Source organism: Mucor velutinosus (genome assembly GCF_035048745.1).
Source record: "Mucor velutinosus strain NIH1002 chromosome Unknown tig00000041, whole genome shotgun sequence".
In the NCBI taxonomy this organism is placed as follows: Eukaryota; Fungi; Mucoromycota; class Mucoromycetes; order Mucorales; family Mucoraceae; genus Mucor; species Mucor velutinosus.
Genome location: NW_027041905.1, coordinates 2,634,433 through 2,654,536, shown reverse-complemented (window position 1 = coordinate 2,654,536; position 20,104 = coordinate 2,634,433). Strand labels below are relative to the sequence as shown.

At 42.1% G+C, this 20,104-nt stretch overlaps 7 protein-coding genes across 7 annotated transcripts; 2 read left to right on the top strand and 5 right to left on the bottom strand.

Moving 5' to 3' along the window:
- Nucleotides 1-44: 44 nt before the first annotated feature.
- Nucleotides 45-3,178, bottom strand: ATC70_001061 (uncharacterized protein; the record flags this gene model as incomplete). The annotated part of the gene is made up of 7 exons (XM_064820465.1): nt 45-623; nt 676-1,906; nt 1,959-2,218; nt 2,271-2,416; nt 2,469-2,747; nt 2,802-2,842; nt 2,904-3,178. The coding sequence occupies 7 exons, from the start codon at nt 3,176-3,178 to the stop codon at nt 45-47; spliced, it is 2,811 nt and encodes a 936-aa protein (XP_064684385.1).
- Nucleotides 3,179-3,351: 173 nt separating this feature from the next.
- Nucleotides 3,352-3,831, bottom strand: ATC70_001060 (uncharacterized protein; the record flags this gene model as incomplete). The annotated part of the gene is made up of 1 exon (XM_064820464.1): nt 3,352-3,831. One exon carries the CDS (start codon nt 3,829-3,831, stop codon nt 3,352-3,354), a length of 480 nt encoding a protein of 159 aa, XP_064684384.1.
- Nucleotides 3,832-4,301: 470 nt separating this feature from the next.
- On the bottom strand, nt 4,302-5,564 carry ATC70_001059 (MFS domain-containing protein; the record flags this gene model as incomplete). Its single annotated transcript, XM_064820463.1, has 1 exon — nt 4,302-5,564. One exon carries the CDS (start codon nt 5,562-5,564, stop codon nt 4,302-4,304), a length of 1,263 nt encoding a protein of 420 aa, XP_064684383.1.
- A 654-nt stretch (nt 5,565-6,218) lies between these two features.
- ATC70_001058 (uncharacterized protein) lies at nt 6,219-7,319 on the bottom strand (the record flags this gene model as incomplete). Its single annotated transcript, XM_064820462.1, has 3 exons — nt 6,219-6,860; nt 6,929-7,215; nt 7,271-7,319. 3 exons carry the CDS (start codon nt 7,317-7,319, stop codon nt 6,219-6,221), a joined length of 978 nt encoding a protein of 325 aa, XP_064684382.1.
- Nucleotides 7,320-7,511: 192 nt separating this feature from the next.
- ATC70_001057 (CULLIN_2 domain-containing protein) lies at nt 7,512-9,051 on the bottom strand (the record flags this gene model as incomplete). The annotated part of the gene is made up of 2 exons (XM_064820461.1): nt 7,512-7,693; nt 7,755-9,051. The coding sequence occupies 2 exons, from the start codon at nt 9,049-9,051 to the stop codon at nt 7,512-7,514; spliced, it is 1,479 nt and encodes a 492-aa protein (XP_064684381.1).
- A 963-nt stretch (nt 9,052-10,014) lies between these two features.
- ARP1_2 (centractin- actin- protein of the dynactin complex) lies at nt 10,015-11,833 on the top strand (the record flags this gene model as incomplete). Its single annotated transcript, XM_064820460.1, has 5 exons — nt 10,015-10,145; nt 10,206-10,381; nt 10,448-10,858; nt 10,927-11,568; nt 11,634-11,833. The coding sequence occupies 5 exons, from the start codon at nt 10,015-10,017 to the stop codon at nt 11,831-11,833; spliced, it is 1,560 nt and encodes a 519-aa protein (XP_064684380.1).
- A 2,294-nt stretch (nt 11,834-14,127) lies between these two features.
- ARP1_1 (centractin- actin- protein of the dynactin complex) lies at nt 14,128-19,734 on the top strand (the record flags this gene model as incomplete). Its single annotated transcript, XM_064820459.1, has 1 exon — nt 14,128-19,734. The coding sequence occupies one exon, from the start codon at nt 14,128-14,130 to the stop codon at nt 19,732-19,734; it is 5,607 nt and encodes a 1,868-aa protein (XP_064684379.1).
- Nucleotides 19,735-20,104: the final 370 nt, after the last annotated feature.

The following is a 20,104-nucleotide window of genomic DNA, read 5'->3' as shown; positions in this document are numbered from 1 at the left end:
TATTAAACATAATAAACTGTATCATTTAATTAAACAAAATATGCCTATTTAGCTGAAGCAGTGGATTTTTTGCTGCGATCCTTGTTCTGCTTGAAACACAAGAATTGAACCACAGTGCTTTTTCGACTGAACACCAGCAATTCCTTGACATGACTCAATTCGGACTGCAGGTTGCTGGATTGTTGTTGCTGAGGATCATATGCTTGTTCGATGGTTTGATAAATGGATTGAAGGGTATCTGATGCAGCAGGTGTGACGTATTGTGATAGTGTCTGATGCATGAATTCAATTTCCAGTGTCGCTTGAAGCATACCTCCCATGCCAAAGCGTTCTACTTGTCTAAAGCTATCCAAACAGTCATTGGCCATGGCCTCCAGGAGCCTGGAGAGTGCGCGAGACACCAATTGCTTAGTGACACTGCTGATTTGTGAGTGCACCATGACCAAGGTAATCAGAGCTTCATAGACAAATGGGTGCACTTCTTGCGGCTTGGGAATACTGGACCAGTCAATACCACTCATAAGGATACCTTGTCGAATAATGTCTCGAATCATTTGGGATTTACGTTTAATGTAGTCGCCAAACAAGATTTCATCCAGCTGATCCACCACGTCAATCAGGGTCTGTGTATTGCATCAGTACATAGCTTCATATAATACTAGAGCCACAACTTACGCGCAAATCTTCCTCCATCTTGACATGGTAAGCATCCTCAAACAAATCAATCAACTTTCGCATGACATTGCATCGCATGTGGTCTAGATTACTGACTGTCAGCAAGATGCGCACATCCATCGAATGCACATCAATCTTTTCTCTCTTCTTGGCCAGCAGCAACTCGTCCTTTTCATTCAGTGGTGTGTAATCCATAAATGCCAGTTGGACCAATCCGTCCAAAAAGGTATATGTCGACTCCAAAAAGGATCCTCGCACTTTCTCGATATAACTGGGTGGTATGATGCGCTCTTGAGGCTCGTTGATATCGGCATTGACAGCAGCCAGACTGCAGATCTTGTGCGCTGTTCTGGCACAAAACTTGTGGTAGTCATAGTAACGCTTCAACAGGGTGGTGAATTGAGGGTTTTGAGGGTCCAGGATCCATTCCTCCAGCATGAAAAACGTCTTTGCATCTCTTTCCCAGCACTTGCAGAGCACATCAATGAACTTGGATCTGGCTTTTTCCATGAGATCTGTTAGCCCCGAGAACGCTTCACCTGCTAAATTGATGGTATTGATATTGTTGACGCAGTTTGCTAAGTCACCAATAATCAGTGTCAGGTACTCGCAAGTGTAAATGGAGTTGGCATTGATGGGCACAAAGGAGGGCATCACGTATTTGTCGCCGTCCATGGTTTGCTTGGTTTGCAGTTGTCTTTGATGCAGTGAAAAGTACTCGGAGATCAGTGTTGCATATCTGCCAATGATGTCTCGTGTCATACGCTGACATTGCTCCACTTTGCCCATGTCCATGCCATGGCGTCTTCGTCGAGAGGAAGGTGAGTCCATGGCAACGCCCATGGGACCAGCAAAAGACACTGCTGCTGCCTTGTTGGCAAATTTGCCCTCAATGAAGGCTGTAGACAGTCTCCAGAAATCAGGCAAGCAGCGTAATAAGAGGGAAGACTGCGATTTGACCAGCTCAGAGATGGCCTGCCAAATCTGCAGCTCTGAGGAGGATTCGATGTTGAGTTCAGCCAATTTGGTCGAGATGTGCTCAATGGCCATCTTCAATGCCAAACTACGCTTGACGGCTGATTCTTCTGTATCGCCGTCCTCTGCTTTCAATCGATTGATCTTTCGAACACTGGTGTCGTAAGTCTCCTTCATCAGTCCCATGATCCATTGATATTGGCTGTCCAAATAAAACCAAGCTGGATCTTCTGTTGTATCCAAATCAAACAAGAAACTGCATTCAAGTCAGCCATATGCTACATGCATATAAACACGCAGAAACTCACTTGATGGTCTTTTCTTGATCGTCCATACTTCGCCAAGGGTCGGCCAGCATTCTCAACAAGACATTTTGTAGTTCAATCACAATCTTGCTTACTTCTGTCCACACCTTGTCAAACACTTTGCGATGCAGGTCTGTGATGCCAGTGTCCTTTTCCATGTCGGATAAGCCTGTGGATCTGTCTGTCGAGTCTAAATCGCCTTTGAGTACTTGATACAGGTATTTTCCCTTTTTGTAGTCTCGAATAGCAGCTTCGTATTTCGTCTAGTGACATATGAGTACAAGACATGTCGAGCAGCATTCGCTCCTGCTTTACCTGCTTGATGGACTCCAGTAGACTGCTCGGTAGATTAAACAGGAATCGGTATCGCTGTAGAATGTACAAAGTGCTCTTCAACTTCTCTACTCGTTGACGTCTCTCCACCACAGGACCGTAGATTTGTTCAGCACGAGTATTGGCAGCTGTTGATCTAGTTAATTGTGTGTGTGCGTTGAGCCTAGACTTTCAACATACCGTCCAACGATCTTTGAATATCAATAGTGCCATAATCTTGTTGCTGATTTAGTTGCTTGGATTTCATCTCTTCATACACATGATCAATAGTGTTTTTGGCGCTGACGAATCTGTCAAAGTTTTGGTGCACGAGATTCTTTAGGGCCTCTGCTCTTTGGTCAACATCTTTTCTTAGACGTTCCTCGCCAGCGACCAAATCGTTGTATGCAGTGTGCTTATGGACCTGAAGCAAGAACTGGCGAGGTTGGAACTTTTTGTTGGTAATCATCATGGATGTCTCTATAAGCATCAGTTAGTGTCTGTCACCATACCACTTGTAGTTTAGTCCTTTACTCTCTTTGAGTTGTGTGATGTTTGTATTTCTAGACATATCACTAAAGAATGATGTTATCAATAGGACATCCCAAATCTGTACTTTGCCTGCACGCGGCTTACTCTGGAAAAATAGAAGAATACACGCCCAGAGGATCACTATCATCAATCACTTGCAAGTCGATATCGCTCTCTGATGGACGCAACGAAGCTGTATTCAAAGGATCGTCCTGTTCTGGATGTTGAAACTGCTGAATGCTTGATTCCCTTTCATGTGAATGCTTATGATCGTCTCCTTCTTCATCATCCACCCACACATCAGGCTCAAGCGAATCTATATGATAGAAGCGTAATATAGCAGCATCTTCTGCGTATTCAGGCAAGTCGAGTCGATTCATAATATATAGGAGAAAGAAAGCTGTTAATGTAAATTTACAACACAGACATTAAAACTTTCAAGACATCCATCCATCCAATCACGTGGAATAGCCATAAAGGCAAGTTGTGTTTTATTGCATTAGAATTAAGGATTAGAAGAGTAAAGGAGGGGTAAACGAGGCAAAATTTCAGTTTAGTCGAGCTTATACTCTTTCTTGCCACCAATCTTGAGAATCTTGTCACCAACGCTGCCAGTAGATGTTCTTCTGCGATCAATATTTTGATTCATTTCAGCAGCTAACTGCTTTGCTCGCTCAGCTGGGCTCATTTTATTTTGCCATTGACTCTGATCTGCTTGAATGAATGCATCTCTATCGGCAACAGGGCGCTCGCTGCTGCTTTGGTTGGCATGTGGTGAACGGTGGCTTGTGTCGTCAGAACCATATTCAGATGGAGTGGATGAAACAGCTGAACTGGTGTCTCTTTGTTGATGCAAGTCGTCCAAACCAGCAGTAGTAGTAGTAGCAGTAGTACCAGCAGCCATGGCTTCAGGCTTCTTCATCCAAACGCCTCCATTACGAGACTGTGCGTTCATGCCGCTGGATTGATCCAAGTCGTTGGTTGTGTTAGGATGGATACCTGTTTGAGCAGAATGTTCTTGTAAAGGGTTCATTTCGTGAGTGTGTGTATAAGAGTAGTTTATGTCGAAAAGAGCACCTCGGCGTGGCGAGCTGCTTTTATAAGCCTTTTCGCATGTAAACCGTAAATCGTCATTCTGACATGTTTTATATAGGAACTTTACCAATCAAAGATATTAAGCTCACTAGGATAGTTCATGCAATTCAAATGACGTACTGACAAATCATGGACGTAATTGTTACCACTGTTTCACAGTATCAGACCCATTCTGATGTTTATATATATCACAGCAGACCCATATGATGTGGTTTGTAAGCTATAGCGTCGGTACACTCTGGATAGTCCAAGCAGTGCGCTGCACCCAGCTTACTTGCCAGAATCGATCTGGCGTTGCTATGACAACAATGATTTTCCATTCATGTGCATGAGATGGAACAAAAACAAACAGCAGATCCAAAGGGGTATTATTGGTACAATTTTTATAGTTTTACAACAGAGATTCTTCTATGATTTTACCAGCCAAATCACCAGTGCTACAACAACAGCTACAAGTACAAAACTGAGACAACTGAATACAGTATTCAAGTAGACGATGGTGCGAATCGAAAACAAATCATGCTCATAAAAGACATCTTCCGCCATGCCATCTGTTGTCATTGAACCAGATCGTTGCCTCTTGTAATACAGCCATGCACCTACCCACCAGCAAGGAAAGAAGATGAACCCAAAGAAAAACAAGCTCGTGTTCAGCAAGAGCTGTCTATTGTACGCCTTGTAGTATCCCTTTTCCAGGCTAGACGGCGGTGGTAATGGATCAGATGGTGGCGCATGTGGTGAAAAAATGCCATGCTGTATGAATTGCAGGACATGGTGCGATAATGTCATCTTGTGTTTGTAATCCACCTTGCCAGATTTACCTTGGCTATCGATATAATAAGCCGAGAATCGCTTGGGTGGCGTTGGAAATCGTAGAGGAGAGGAAGGTGTGGATGATTTGCTCGAAATAGTCGCTGGCGGTTGGAACATGGACATCATGGCTGCTTTCAATTCATCCTCAGTGTATTTTGTATGGGTGTTGATGGTGAGCATTGGCTTCTTCTTGTGCTTGTTATTGTACGGCTGTTTACCCCTTTTTTTCAAAATCCTGCCTAGTCTTTTTGACATGGATGACGAGCTTGTGGTGGTAGGTGTCGACGCTGACTCATTGCCATCCATGCCACCACCCAATCCGCCGCCACTGCCGCTGTTGGCTACATTGTAAAACGTGGTCAAAATATCTTGTAGGCTTTGGCGATGATGCTTCTTGTTGATAGGTGGTACAGCAGGTGGTAGTGCAAACTTCTTTCGTTCTCGTTTTAATATGTCAGTAGAAGGAGGAAATGTACGTCGTTTTTGTCGACTGGTCCATAAGCGAGATGCGGTCGTTTTCTTGTTCTTTCTACGAGCAATCAAGGACCCAGATACAGTCGACCAACGACGGGTCATCCAGCTCTTATCGCTTGTCGTGCCACTACTGTTGGTATGGACAGTGACATCTCCCTCATGCTGGAACCAAGCTGGCTTTGTAAGAGGAGACGATATCTTGACATTGGAGGAGGAGAATGAAGAGGAATAGATGTCTTTGTAAGCGGTTTGAATCTGATCACTGCTGTTACTGCTGCTATGGCTACCACCTTCGATTGTCACTCGGGATATCGTACTATTGTTATAGAAAATAGGTCTTTTATTCTGTTTAAAACTGCTAGGCAATGATTTGGACGAGCTCATGGCTTCATGAAGAGGAGATTCTAATGTGGTGATGGTGATGGCGGTTGTCTTTGTCTAGTAATCGTCCATAGAATGTAACGTTCTATTGAATGAAAGAGGGTGCGGCAAATCAAGGAGAGAAATGTACAGTGATTTAGGGAAGCTGGAGGATGGAATTGAAATGAGATGGAAAGAGAGAAAGGGCAAATAAAAGTAGGCAAACTAGCCTTTTTATACAGAGCTGTGATAACAGCACAGCATAAAGCAGTGCAGTATATTTCTACACTTGATTGATTAAATTTTGCTAAGCTCACCATGATCAACATTTGCCTGTGAATCGATGTAAGTTTAGGTCGACGATCTGCATGCTATTTTTATTTTTATTTGAGCATTTTCTCGACTCTAGAGCGAGATTTCAGAAATGTACCACCCACTGCCAATGTCATTGGCATTGTCAACTATCATGAGCTCTCCGTTTTGATACCGTGGCGCTCTGGATGCTGATGTCCTCTGTAAGAGCCCCTCCAGCACAACCAGGACAGTGCATCCTTTGACATATTTGTAGAAAACAAGGCAACTTCTTTTCGTTTTCAAGTATCTTTATATAGCAATAATTTGTAAATGGGCGAGCATAAAGTTTTTTGAAAGGGGGAAATGGGGGGGATGAATGTAGTTTTATACAAGTGTGTAGTCGTGGTTGTTTCGAGGCGTTAAAGAAGGGTAAATTTTGGCTGCTTTTGTCTGAATGGTCTTTTTAAGAGACACAAAGGCTCTGTTGTGTCTAAACATGTACAACACCATGCCTACAATGGCCAACAGGATCAGCCAAGAGAGCCATCGCGTGTAATTGGCAGACAATCCAGTGAAATCATCCAGAGTAGACGAGGGCTGTGGTTCTATATCCAGTGCTGATTTGAGGTTGAAGAATTCCTTGGACTGGATGGTGTTGGAGATGGCTTTGTGCCCAGATCCTGTCACATGGATGCTATCCCACCAAAGATAGCTGTTCATGTCTTGTGTGCATTTGCCTTGGCATTTGTCCCAATAAGCATCATCTACATTGTCAATGCTGGCTACAGAAGGATCGCCCAGCAGATCGCTAAATACCAGATAAGTGTCAAAAAACTCAATCTGCTCTGAAGCAGCCTCATTGCGCCACTCTAGAACTTCCTCCTCCAATGCAACGTTGAAATCAATGATGTTTTGCTTGAGATGGGTGGTTGCTGATTTGTGTGTCATGGCATAAGGTGAGAATTCCAAGGCAGGTACGCCCATGATAAGGATGCGCGTATTTGGGTTGTTTGCATTCAGGTACATCTGGTGAAACACACATCAGCATATGTTACTACCATCACTGAACATCATTTTCAAAGAGGTATACTTACCACTTGATCTTTTATACATTGCACCCATTGCTTGATGTTCTTTGCCTCCCCCTGTGTCTCTACTAGATCAGTAACGCCGAGAAATATAGCATGAACACTGGATTTCTCAGCTTCTTGTAAGGTGGTGTCTTGTTCTACTTGCTGCTTCAAATAGCTCGAGTTGCGCTTATCGTTTTGACAAAATGTGGCTCCTGGCTTTGCATAAGATACAAGTTGTGTGTTCCATATGCTGGCAAGCTGTTCACTCCAGAGAGGGCCGTTTGTTCTTTTGGATCCCTGATGGACATCTATAGGTCGAGTATCAGAAATGCCTCTGCTGCTATCAAGACGCTGTCTGCTTACCTGAATAGGAATCACCGTATACGACAAGATAATCTAGTGCGTTTGACATGTTGAGTGGAAGAGAGAGAGAGAGAGAGAGAGAGAGAGAGAGAGATATGGAGACAAGGAGAAGAGAAGAATAAAGGGAAACAATAGAAATTGAGTTTCTATTTAATTGCTGTAAAATGAAAATAGAAAACATCACACCAGTTTTTCAATAGGTAAAAATAGTAACAGAACGGGCTTAAAGTGAGTGATTTTATTAGACATCTTTATCGCTCTCATCGTCGTCGTCCTCTGTGGGCTCAGGGCCAAGGTCTTTCGAGTACATTTTCTTGCCCGCCATCTCCATAAACTCCATGTCTTCAGCATGGCTCAACACACCACCGCCATCACCTGCTTGATCTTGATCTTCGTCTTTCACAAGTGGCCTGACTAACCAAACTATAAATAAACCCACATTAGTTAATTATTTGAACGGATCCACTCTTGTATGAAATGTTACCTTCTACTTGGTCTATAATGAATGTATCATGCGTGCTCAGTTGTGGGCTTGAATAAGTCGTACACAAGGGTCCAGCTCTTGAATGTCCATGAATAAAATCAGAATCAATCCACAGACCTGCATAATCAAACTGTCCGCCCATCCCGAAACCGTTTGGCAGACTCTTCTTACCCCAACACAAGTACTGATAATGGTCATTACTACCAGAACTAGCCTCCCAACGGCCATAGCTATCTCTGATACGGAACAAAAAGTTGCTTGAATTGCCATACCAGTGTGTATTGCAGTATTCCCAATGTTCATCAGCGTAACCGCCAAACACACTTCCATCTTTGGCTTGAATCACCACCAATGTGGCTCCTTGTCCCACCATTTTACTGACAAAGTTTTGCCAACTGGATCCATCTCGTTTGGAAGAAAACACCATGTCATGCTGCACGTCTTGAGTCACTTTACGCTGTGTCTGCTCATAGTCTGACCAAGATAAGGTATTGCCAGGCAACGATAATGACAGCATATAGTAATCATACGGTGTCATTAAATTGGAAAACTTGTCTTTGCCCAATAATCTGCGAGTTTCCTTGTTGTGCTGCTGAATCTGTGGCGATGCCAAGTGATGAAGACGTCTGGTATGCAAGTTGTTAGTGCTCGTGGGTTCCTCTAGTAAGACATGTTCAACTGCCAATTGAAACAATCCTCGTACGCCAGGTGTATGTTGGATCCAGTGCGAGAACTCGGCTTCTGAAATCTGAGATGGTGATAAAGCTGCCTTTTCCTGCCATTTGGATGCTTGCTGCTCCTCCTTGTTTTGTTGCTTACTATCGTCATCTGCTGCTAACCAAGCCATGGCTTCCTTTTGTTTATTGGCTTCTTCTTCAGCATAGTGAATAAAGTAGTCAACTAGAGGTGTATGGTCCTGTCCAGATGTGGATGTCCACTGATATGAGCTACCATCTTGAAACCAAAGCGGGATGGCCGATTTCACTACCAATGTAACAAAATCTTGCAATGACACTGCTTGATCTTTGACGCACTGTTGGAATACATAATACATTGGGCTTGGTTCCTTGGTCTTTATGATAGAATGTACTGCTGTTAGGTAGTTGGCGAGGTTCTTCTCGGACGGAATCAGAGTTGCAGCAATGCTAGCAAGGAGATCCTTTTCATAGTAAGCTGGCAATGTTGATGTAGGTTCACCTTTCTCGTAAAACTTCTTGAGTTGCTCCTTTTCATCAGGGTTCCAGTGAGACCATAACTCTGCCTCTTTTGATCTCTCTTGGCTGTGTCCGTTTCCCATTTTGTTATTTGTATTTGAGAGAGACAAAACTGTATGAATGGATTGACAAAATGCAAAGCACAATGAAGTCATTGCTTTCTCGAATTAGGCACTGGTCTTTGCAACCAGTGACTGCCGCGCAGTGTGTGTATATATATATATATATATATGTGTGTTGTATATGCTCATCCATCATTCCTTCAAGAAGCCTCAGAAAGGAGCTTTTTCTTTTATTTGCTCAAGAAATGCTGCATTATTCAGATGAATTAATAGACTTGATATTTAAACGACTGGAAGAAGAAGGCACATGTAATCAAAAGAGAGTTTAATTTATATACATGAAAAACATGACTAAACGCATTCAATGTCTTTAGTGACTAAGGAAACAACACTCAGACTATACTCCATATTCGACAAGACGCTATTGGAATCATTGCAATTGACAGAGGGAAAACAGGGTTGGCATCACACTTACACATGAATCGAGAAAACGTGCTAATAGGGGGTGCTAGTTACCAAGGTTCAATCTGATTCAGGGAGAACCCTTTATCGAGTTTCCAATGAATGCATTTCAGAATTAGAAGATCCAGCAGCACAGGAAATCATTAATACATGTATGATAAATCCGAGACATTGCAATTGCGACAAGTTCATACAAGATGTGGTTCTCAAGAATGACATAATCATGGTAAGGTGTTGTTGGATTTGATTGTTAGCCATTAGGAATAATCAATTGACACTAGTGCCGACATGTACTGGCTGTCAAATTGAGCGAGTCTCTCGGATTATTCGACATGAACCGTCTTCAAGATAAAGTATTCGCACAAGAGTACAAACGTTGGTTATCATCATGAGCCTATTTACCCCTTTTAAATGCCTTTGTACAACCATCTAATTTATATGACCCATATATATAATATCATATCATTTTATTGACTCCCGATTGCATTCTCTTTCTTCTTCTTTTCCTTTAACGAAAAAAAGATGCCAACTTCATCTTCTCCTGCAACCAAGAAACCAACAAGGATAGTCTATGATTCCCGCTCCAACTCATTCTCTACGCCAGCTACAAGCCAAACATCTTCCACCTTGTCGAATGATAACAAGCAAATAAAGTAAAAGCCATATTCTAATCTTCAAATACTGTTTCTCTAACCTAGTCTCTATACATGTAGCACATTTCAGAGGCCTGAATCCCCTACCTTGCCACCTGAGAATGGAAAAGTGCTTGATACCATGACTTCAACTTCCATGCTGAATGACAATCACCGAGATTTGAAACTTAATTTAATAAAATCATCGCATAGCAGTACGAGATCAAGCGACATTGGCCCCGTTTCTCCCACATCAAGTAAGTTTTTTTTTTTTTTGGCTCTTGCCTCGACAGTACTCGAATCATTGACCCACTGTTCTAAAGCCATTGATACGACCACGTACCAATTGCAGCAGCAGTTAGAAGAATCTGCTCATCGCATGCAACATCGCCCATCTCGGAACAAATCCAAGCATAGACATCCCACCACTTCGTATTCGTCCTCCTCCAGTACCACCACGAAATCACATTCGCATTCCAAACACAGTACCAACCCAAGTACCAACAACAAAACGCCTGATCACTTAGCTGCTGCTATTGAGCTTAGCACAACAAATGCTGTCGCAGCTCCTGCCCCCGCTGCTGGTATGTATTGGTCTCGTACACTCACTTACGGTCGTGGCCCATCACGTCCACTTCGTGCTCACACTGCAAATCTGATTGGAGAGAAACTTTATGTGTTTGGTGGTTGTGATACATCACTTTGTTTTAATACCCTTTATATTCTTGATATGGGCAGGTATTTCTTTTTGGAGGATTGGGATGAGAAACGTGCAGCTAATGGAGCTTTGGATCGATAATAGATACCATGACATGGTCAAAACCACGCACAACCAGTCAACAAGGTCCGCCTCCTTGTCGAGCTCATTCGTGTACTGTAGTAGAAAGAGATCTGGGATCAGGTAGAAGATCACATCAGCTGTTCATCTTTGGTGGCGGCAATGGACCTGATTATTTCCAAGATATTTACGTATTGGATGTGGAAACATTAGTTTGGTCAAAGCCCAACATCGAAGCAGATACACGGCCATCCAAGCGAAGAGCACATTCAACCTGCTTGTGGGAAGACAAAATCATTGTCATTGGTGGTGGCGATGGTGCTCGTGCCTTGGATGATGTACACATGCTGGATATATCGAACCCTCATGCTGAAGTCTTGCGCTGGGAAAAGTTACAGACATCTGGATCTCCACCGCCCGCAAGAGGCTATCATACCAGCAATTTGGTTAAGGATAAATTGGTTGTATTTGGTGGAAGTGATGGACATGATTGTTTTGAAGATGTGCATGTATTGGATTTAGTCAAGAAGAGATGGAGTCAAATTGATCTGGATCGCAAGATTCCAAGGCTAGCTCATACATCCACACAAGTTGGGTCTTATGTATTTGTTATCGGTGGCCATGATGGTAGACGTTATTCGCAGGACGTGTTGTTGTTTAATTTGGGTAACGTATAACTGAAATGGAGCCAAAGAGGTCCACCTTCTAATACTGCTCCCTTTTAAATGTAGTGACAATGAGCTGGGAAGCTAGAAAAGTGTATGGTGCCGCACCTAATCCTCGAGGCTATCACACAACTGTGCTTTATGATTCTAGATTGTACGTCTTGGGGGGCTATGATGGTAAAAACGTCTTTGATGATGTCCACATGCTAGAACTGAGTGCATGCGCATACCTTCCTCAGATCACAAACTTTGAAATTGATGTTTAGAATATTATAATTACTAAAAAAAAAAAAAAATCGCGGCAACTCTTCAAAGAAAGTTTACATACGGATTTCACACTACTATCATTTGGTTAAACAACTAATGAACGTCTGATACTGTAAACATTCACAGAACTACTACTACTATGTATTGTACGTTGTTAGAGCTACTGTTAAAATGGGAGAAGCAGAGTTAGTTCTTACCACTGAAAGGCCTCTGAGAATATGACTCAAAGGTACGAGAATTACAAACTTTTCACCGGTATTCAGGCTTTGCTTCACTTATCCATTTTTGACAGACATGGTAAAGGAAGCAGCAGAAAACGAGGCAGAATGCAATAATCACCACGTGACGAGACATAATATATTTGTAAATATATAGTTTTTGCAGGTGCTGTAAATATGATAAATATCAAGCTCTCTATAATGATTACCTTGGTAGTTGGTAATCAAGATATAAGTATTGTTGTGTGGAAAGGAAGACTGTAAAAACTATCCCAATAATTATGAGAGATGAATTTAAGGGTTCTTTAGGTTTGTTCGTACTAGATTGGCACTAGTAACTAAACTCCATGTTATGTCAAAATACAATGTAAAATTGAATCTGCCAAAGAATTACACTTTTATTGAGAATGTATCCCAAGGATGCATTTATATACTTTTCATTATGCTAGGGTTTACAGCATGATGATGAACTATAATACAAATAGGTATACTATCTACCCAACAATTGATTTGTAAATCATGATTAGCATGATTTACCCAAAGGACCTAAGAATAGCCTAAAACCTTTAGTGTAAGACCTTGCTATGACATTTGATATAACACTCCAGATTAGAATAAGAAGAAAAAAATGGATAATGTTTATTAAGATGCAATTCAAAATACTATTTATATATGCTATTGTTCTATAGTTATTCTCCTGTCAGACTCAATTCAGATCCGAATGTCAGTGCCCTGATCAAATGTAACCCCAAATTGGATTGCTTTCAATTTAATGTCAATTTCATGTACCCGCGTTCTTGAGTCGATCCCATTGTTTAAAATAGTAACACCCCAATTCCATTGTTGTAATTCCACTTGAATCTTGCATCGATTCGACATCAATTGGTTTGCATCTATTCTGAGTCAAAGTCCAGAGTCAAATCCACATTTCAAAATAGTAATACTTGGCTATTAGCGCGCAATCTCATTTAGATCCCTGACTAATTCGTCGATTCAACATTATCGGCTCCAAATATTGATTAGATTTTCGGCTAAACTTGACAAGAAGCACTACGATTAAACGAATATGTAACAACAACAAAATAGAAGCGACACCAATTGAGTAAGCACCAACATTGATTAGCAATACACCAAATAGAGACCACATCGACTAGAATAACAGTATCAACGCACCATCAAGAGATGACATACAGTTTTACAACAATTATATAAGTGTGTCAATGCACCAGAACACCGCACCAACGAGGAGTAACCCTTCAAGTAGGACATAGTAGACAAGTTAGAGAATTATACCTTGAATCCACCACCTAGCGCCTTACCCATATACGGTATATTGCCTTTTTAGAAAATCGAAATACAGCTAAGTAACCAACAAAAACATACACATGTATCAAATTGTCAGGGTTGAAGGGTATTCTGACAGTGATTTAGATCTGCAGGATATCATTGACAGACTAAACACAAACAAGAATAAGAAGCGCAGGTTTAAACCTAGAGCGCCAGCTACCAGGAACATTAAACAGCGATTAACCTGGATAGCGCACAACATTACACAAACTATATTGGATAAAATCAATGTTCAAATCTAATATTAATAAAGCACCTTTTTATCCATTCAACTAAAAGGCTATAACATCTTCCTGCACACTCTCTATATCTACTTCCATTTATATCTCGATCAGATCTCAGATTGCATATACTATCTCTACGTATTAGCATCTGACAATTGGTAGCAACTTCTGTTATTTTTTAAATCCTTTTTTTCTATTTGTCGCCTATAACAGATAGTAAACAAAAGTCGATCATCAAGGCACGCCGGCTAAGTATTCATTAAAGGGAAAGATCGAAACATCTATATTAGATCTTTGCATTTACTGAATCATAATAGTCAACCCTCTTTACTACAGTTGTTCATAGTTCCTCTCTGTGAACACTACCTACCCCATCTCGTTCGCTGTTGATTCCTATTCCACGAACTCGGAGATCCCAAATAATAATCCAACTATCAAAACAAACACACAAATCTCGAGTCAACACTCTCTCTGGTCTCTCTCACCACATTTTATTAAAACAACATGGCTGAAGACAATCAACAACCACAAATACCACCCAACTATGTTCAATTCATGGAACAAAACCAACACATGCTCACCAGCATGATGACTGCCTTCATTCAGGCACAAAATCAAGCACCTGCTGTCAAGTTGCCAACACCACCTACATACAGTGGCACTCGCAATGCAAGTGAAATTGATGCCTGGATTCGTTTGATTGACAAACAAAAGCTGCACAACAGCTGGAATGAAGAACGCACCTACAATTTTGCCTCTTCTTTGCTATCTGGACGTGCTGCCACTATTGTTGCCCATTATGAAGATCCCGACAGTAATCTTACCACACCTACAACGTGGATGGAGCTGAAGGACATTTTGATTAGCAATTTCCGTCCCACCAACGATCAAGATTTGGCCCGTGATGTTTTGGTCACCATTCGCCAAACCAGTTCAATTCGGGATTATGTGGATCGTTTTATGGATGCTGTCATTCCCATCAAGGATATTAGTGAACGTGAGCAATGTGATCGTTTCATGAGAGGTTTAAAGGACAAGGAATTGATTGCCAAAATTCGCGCCATGCCTATTGAATCACGTACGTTGGAGAAGCTGTTCTCTGATGCTCTGGCTCATGAATTCGCCCACCATCCGGAGATCAGTGCTGGTGTTCAGACAAACACTAGATACAATAACAACAACGGTGATGTACAGCCTATGGACCTAGATGCCATCATGCATCGTAACAACGACAACAACAGTAACAGCTACAGCAACAACAACAACAGAAACAGAAATAACAACAGGAGAAACAACAATAATCGCGGCCGTAATAGGTATGATTCCAGCCTCACATGTTTTCACTGCAAGAAAGTTGGACATACCACCAAGAATTGCCTCTCCCGTGCCACTGAAATTATGCATGCATTTGACAAGTTGGATCTGGACACTAGACGCAAGCTTTTCAAGAATGTTGGTGTTTTGAACTGTATTTTGGATGTTGAATACAGAGAAGAGGATAACCATGGTTGTGATTGCAACCAATGTCAAAGTAGTAATAAAGCTAGCGGTTCCTCTTACCTGTTGTCCCTGTGTGATAAAATTGCGGTTGAGAAAAGAAACGCACAGATGGATGAATTGAATCAAGTCATTGCCATGATGGATTCCTCTGTTGCGTCTTCTCCTGCTTTGGTTTCTGTGCCTGTTACTACCCCGGATAATGTCTCTGTACCTGTGCCAGACAACAATCCAGTGGTGAATTTAAACCCTGTCGTTGCGAACTCAAATACTCGTCGTCCTGTGGAATTGTCTCCTATCATTCAAGACTTGGATACGTCAACCACCATTGACCTCACCACTGACTCTGTGTACCTGACAAATTTATTGAATGCAGCAAATACCTCAACTCTACCTTTGTATGGAGCAACCGTCAGACTCAAACATTCTCTGGGTGTAGTCAAAGTCAAGTGCCTAATTGACAATGGTGCTAGTGAAAACTACATCTCAGGTAGAATTGCAAACATGATTGAAGGCCATCGTAGCGTGATCCATGGAAGAGAGGTTGAAACTGCAGGTGGCAATGTATCTCCTATTAATGAAAAGATTGTCTACGATTTGAATTTGCAAGGTCATACAAGCCCAATGTCAGCATTCGTCTTTGATACAAAGTTCGATGTCATTCTTGGTAGATCCTGGCTCAAGGAACACAAACCTGTTGCAGATTGGTTTGATGATACGTGGACCTTGTCTTGTTGTGGTCCTGGTAAAACCACTATCTCACCCACGTCGTCTTCCTGTGTGTCAAGCACACCAACTCAACAACCGCCTGAATTAAATTACTTGGTATCTCATCTTCAAGCAGAGAAAATGTTGAAGGAGGAAGGCACAAATGCATGTTTCTTGTACATGATGGATCAAGGAGAGAAGGATGGCGCAAGTACTGGAATTACTCAAGAGAATGTGGTATGGACAGATCAACTGATGAAGGATTTTCCAACGGTTTTTCAAGACAAATTACCTGGCCTACCACCCAACAGACAAAATTTCTCACATGTGATCAACGTTCCTGAAGGTGTCAATCCCATCAACAGACCTCCTTTTCGTATGAGTCCAGCTGAACTTGATGAATTGCAGCGTCAACTGACCGAATTGCAATCTCTGGGCCTCATTCGACCATCGTCGTCACCATGGGGTGCTCCGGTATTATTCGTCAAGAAGAAAAATGGTGAAATGCGAATGTGCATTGACTACCGCGCTCTGAACAAGGTCACTATTCGCAACTCTACCCCTTTGCCTCGCATAGATGAATGCCTGGATCGTTTGCAAGGCGCTTCGTGGTTCACTTGCCTGGATCTTCGTTCCGGCTACCACCAAATTAGGCTAAAAGACTCTGATATCCCACTTACTGGATTTAATACCCGATATGGTAAATGGGAATGGCTCGTGCTGCCTTTCGGACTTTCAAATGCTCCACCCAGTTACCAAACTTGGATGAACGGAGTTTTAAAAGATTGCATTGACAGATTCGCTTTGGTTTACTTGGACGACTGTTGCATCTTTAGCAAGACATTAGAAGACCATATCAAGCATGTTCGTCAAGTACTCTCCATCTTTGAAAAGGAAGGGCTCATTGTCAACTTGAAGAAATGTGAATTCGGTAAGCGTGAGCTAGAATTTCTGGGTTTCAAGGTCTCCGCGAATGGTATTTTACCATCGTCATCGAAAGTGAAAGCTATCCAAGACTGGCCAAGACCTACTAATGTGCAAGAGGTGCGTCAATTTGTTGGATTAGCACAGCATTATCGCCGTTTCTGCCCGAACTTCTCTTCTGTGGCTGCTCCTCTTACTGAATTGACTCATGGTAATGGTGCTAAGAAACGTGCTATTGTCTGGAATGATCAATGTGAAGTTAGTTTCAAAGCTATCAAACAAATGCTAACATCATCTCCTTTATTGAAACTACCTGATATGAGCAAGCCATACCGCATTGAAACCGATGCAAGTGACTTTGGAGTAGGCGCCGTGCTTTTACAGGAGGATCCTGATTCTTCTACTTGGTTGCCAATTGCGTATGAATCCAAGAAATTATCTCAAGCTGAACAAAAATTGCCTGCCCAGGAACGTGAACTGATTGCTATCATCCATGCTTTGAGAACATGGCGATGTTTTGTGGACGGTTGTCAAGGTGGTTATACTGTGTATAGTGATCACAAGCCTCTGATCTACTTCAAGTCTCAACTGAACCCAACACCTCGTCTTGTTCGTTGGATTGCAGATTATGAGGCATTCTCGCCAAATATCGAGTACAAAGCTGGAAAAGACAACGAAGTGGCGGATGCTCTCTCAAGAAAACCAGATTTACTTGTGGAAAATGGAGAGAATATACCTTCGTTGGCACCTGAATACTTATATGCTGCTTGGGATCAGTTGTCTGATACTATCAAGACTGATTGGCCTATTCTGTATGTCGACAAGAACTACGAAAAAATGAAATCAGATGCATTGCGAAAACGCATGGAAAAAGAGGAGGATCAGTTTGTGGTACGCCAAAGAACAGTGTATCGACTAGTCAAGATGGAGGATGGAAGCATAAAGCAAGTCAAATTTATTCCGTTCTCGGATCGTGCTGATTTGGTTTTCAAGTATCATGAAGCTTTTGGCCATGCTGGTATCAAGACTATGCTAAAAATGTTCACTGAAAGGTACTGGTGGCCAGGTTTGCGAAAGGATATTCAAGACTGGCTGAAAACTTGTACTGCTTGTCAGCTGAATAGTCGCCGTGATCAGGTTCATCAAGATGTCATGCATCCTCTGCAAATACCTCAAGCTTTTGATCGTTGGCATTTGGATTTTGTGGGTGAATTGCCTACAACTGGAAACGGAAACAAATGGTTGTTGACGGCTGTGGATTACCTCACAAACTGGCCTATTGCAAGATCAGTACCAGTAGCATCTATGGAAGCGGTAGCGGATTTTATCTATGAGGAGATTGTCATGCAATTTGGTTGTCCCTCTGAAATTGTGACGGATCGAGGTGCCAATTTTACTAGTGGTCTTGTAACAGCTTACACCAAACGTGTTGGAATAAATCACAAGCTCACCTCGGCATTTCACCCGCGCACCAACTCCAAGGTAGAGCGATACAATGGCGTGATCAAGCAAATGCTTCGTAAGTATGTCAATGGTGCTATTCATCGCTGGGATGACTTTGTGAATGCGGCTTTGTGGACAAGTCGAATTCGAGTGCACTCAACAACAGGCTTTTCCCCTTATTACTTGGTGTATGGACGTGAACCTAGACTGCCTGGAGATGTTTTGAGACCCTATATCACCAAGGAAATGCTGTTGGACAAACGAACGGTAGCTGACCTAACCTCGCGTGAACTAGAACTACTTGGTCAACATCGTGCTGCTGCTGAATTTCGTTTGAAAGCCATGAGCGAAGCGGACAAGAAGCGTTGGGATGCCAAGATTAAACCCACGCACTTCGAAATGGGTGATATGGTTATGCTGACTCATGAAGGCAAATTTGGCCTAGAACCTCGCTACAAAGGACCCTACATTGTGACAAAGGTGTTCCCTGATTTTGGTACTTATCAACTGGAAACTATTGCTGGTGAACCATTGCAATCGTTAGTACATGTGGACAGATTGAAAGCAGCGAAAGGTGACAAACCCAGGGAGCCATGGTATGATCCTACTACTAGTCGTCGTGCTGTTCGTGAAGCCGATTCTCTTCGTATGGCCTCAAATACTAGTTCCACTGACCCCAATGGTACCACTGCTACTTCCTCTTCACCATCACCTTCGATTTTCTCATCAAACCCAAGTCTAAATCAACCTCAAGATGATTTTATCGACATGCCAATTTCTGATCAGAGCACGCCAAACAACAGCTCCACTACACAACCTACTACCACTAATAAACCGCCAACTCACTCTCAATATCATCACATACTTACACAACAAATATCAGATGAGGATAGCTCTCTACATGGGAGTAGTGTGATGGATGAAACAGAGGACAACGAACGTGGATTGGGTCAAATCATGGATGGATACGACTTTTTGTCATCTACTGATAGCGATATTGAAGACACAGATCAACCACCAACACTATCCCCACCACATACCATGTCTCCACCACCATCTCCTTCTACAGAATCGTCTTATTTGTCATCTCAGTCTACAGTATCGAATATAAGTAGTGGTGATGCAGCAATAATCAATGAAACAGTCAGTGTTGATACAGGTCTTGAACTGGATGAGCGTGTATCAGAGCCAGAAAACACAGAAATGGTGCCAGGTCTTCGAAATGAACCTCATGTTGTTTCTCCTGCCAGCCCACCTTCCGTTATTCAAGCTACTCCAGAACCTGATTCCACTACTACTGTGAATTTTTTCCCTCCTGCTGCTACAAACCAAACTCCCATTGCACTTACTTCTCGTCCTGGGCCACCAAAAAGTACTTTTGTCTTCAAAACTCCTGCCATTCCAAAGATCCACACGCAAAATGAGACCACCCAACCTGCAAAAATCGTCGATCTCTCTTCTCATATGCCAAACACTGCCACTGGTTCATCAAGTTCAAGTGATGTTCAGGGTCGAACATTTGTCTCGAAGGGGGGGTGATGTCAGGGTTGAAGGGTATTCTGACAGTGATTTAGATCTGCAGGATATCATTGACAGACTAAACACAAACAAGAATAAGAAGCGCAGGTTTAAACCTAGAGCGCCAGCTACCAGGAACATTAAACAGCGATTAACCTGGATAGCGCACAACATTACACAAACTATATTGGATAAAATCAATGTTCAAATCTAATATTAATAAAGCACCTTTTTATCCATTCAACTAAAAGGCTATAACATCTTCCTGCACACTCTCTATATCTACTTCCATTTATATCTCGATCAGATCTCAGATTGCATATACTATCTCTACGTATTAGCATCTGACAAAATATAGCATTTCTTCGGTAGTATAGTTGAAATGTTTATT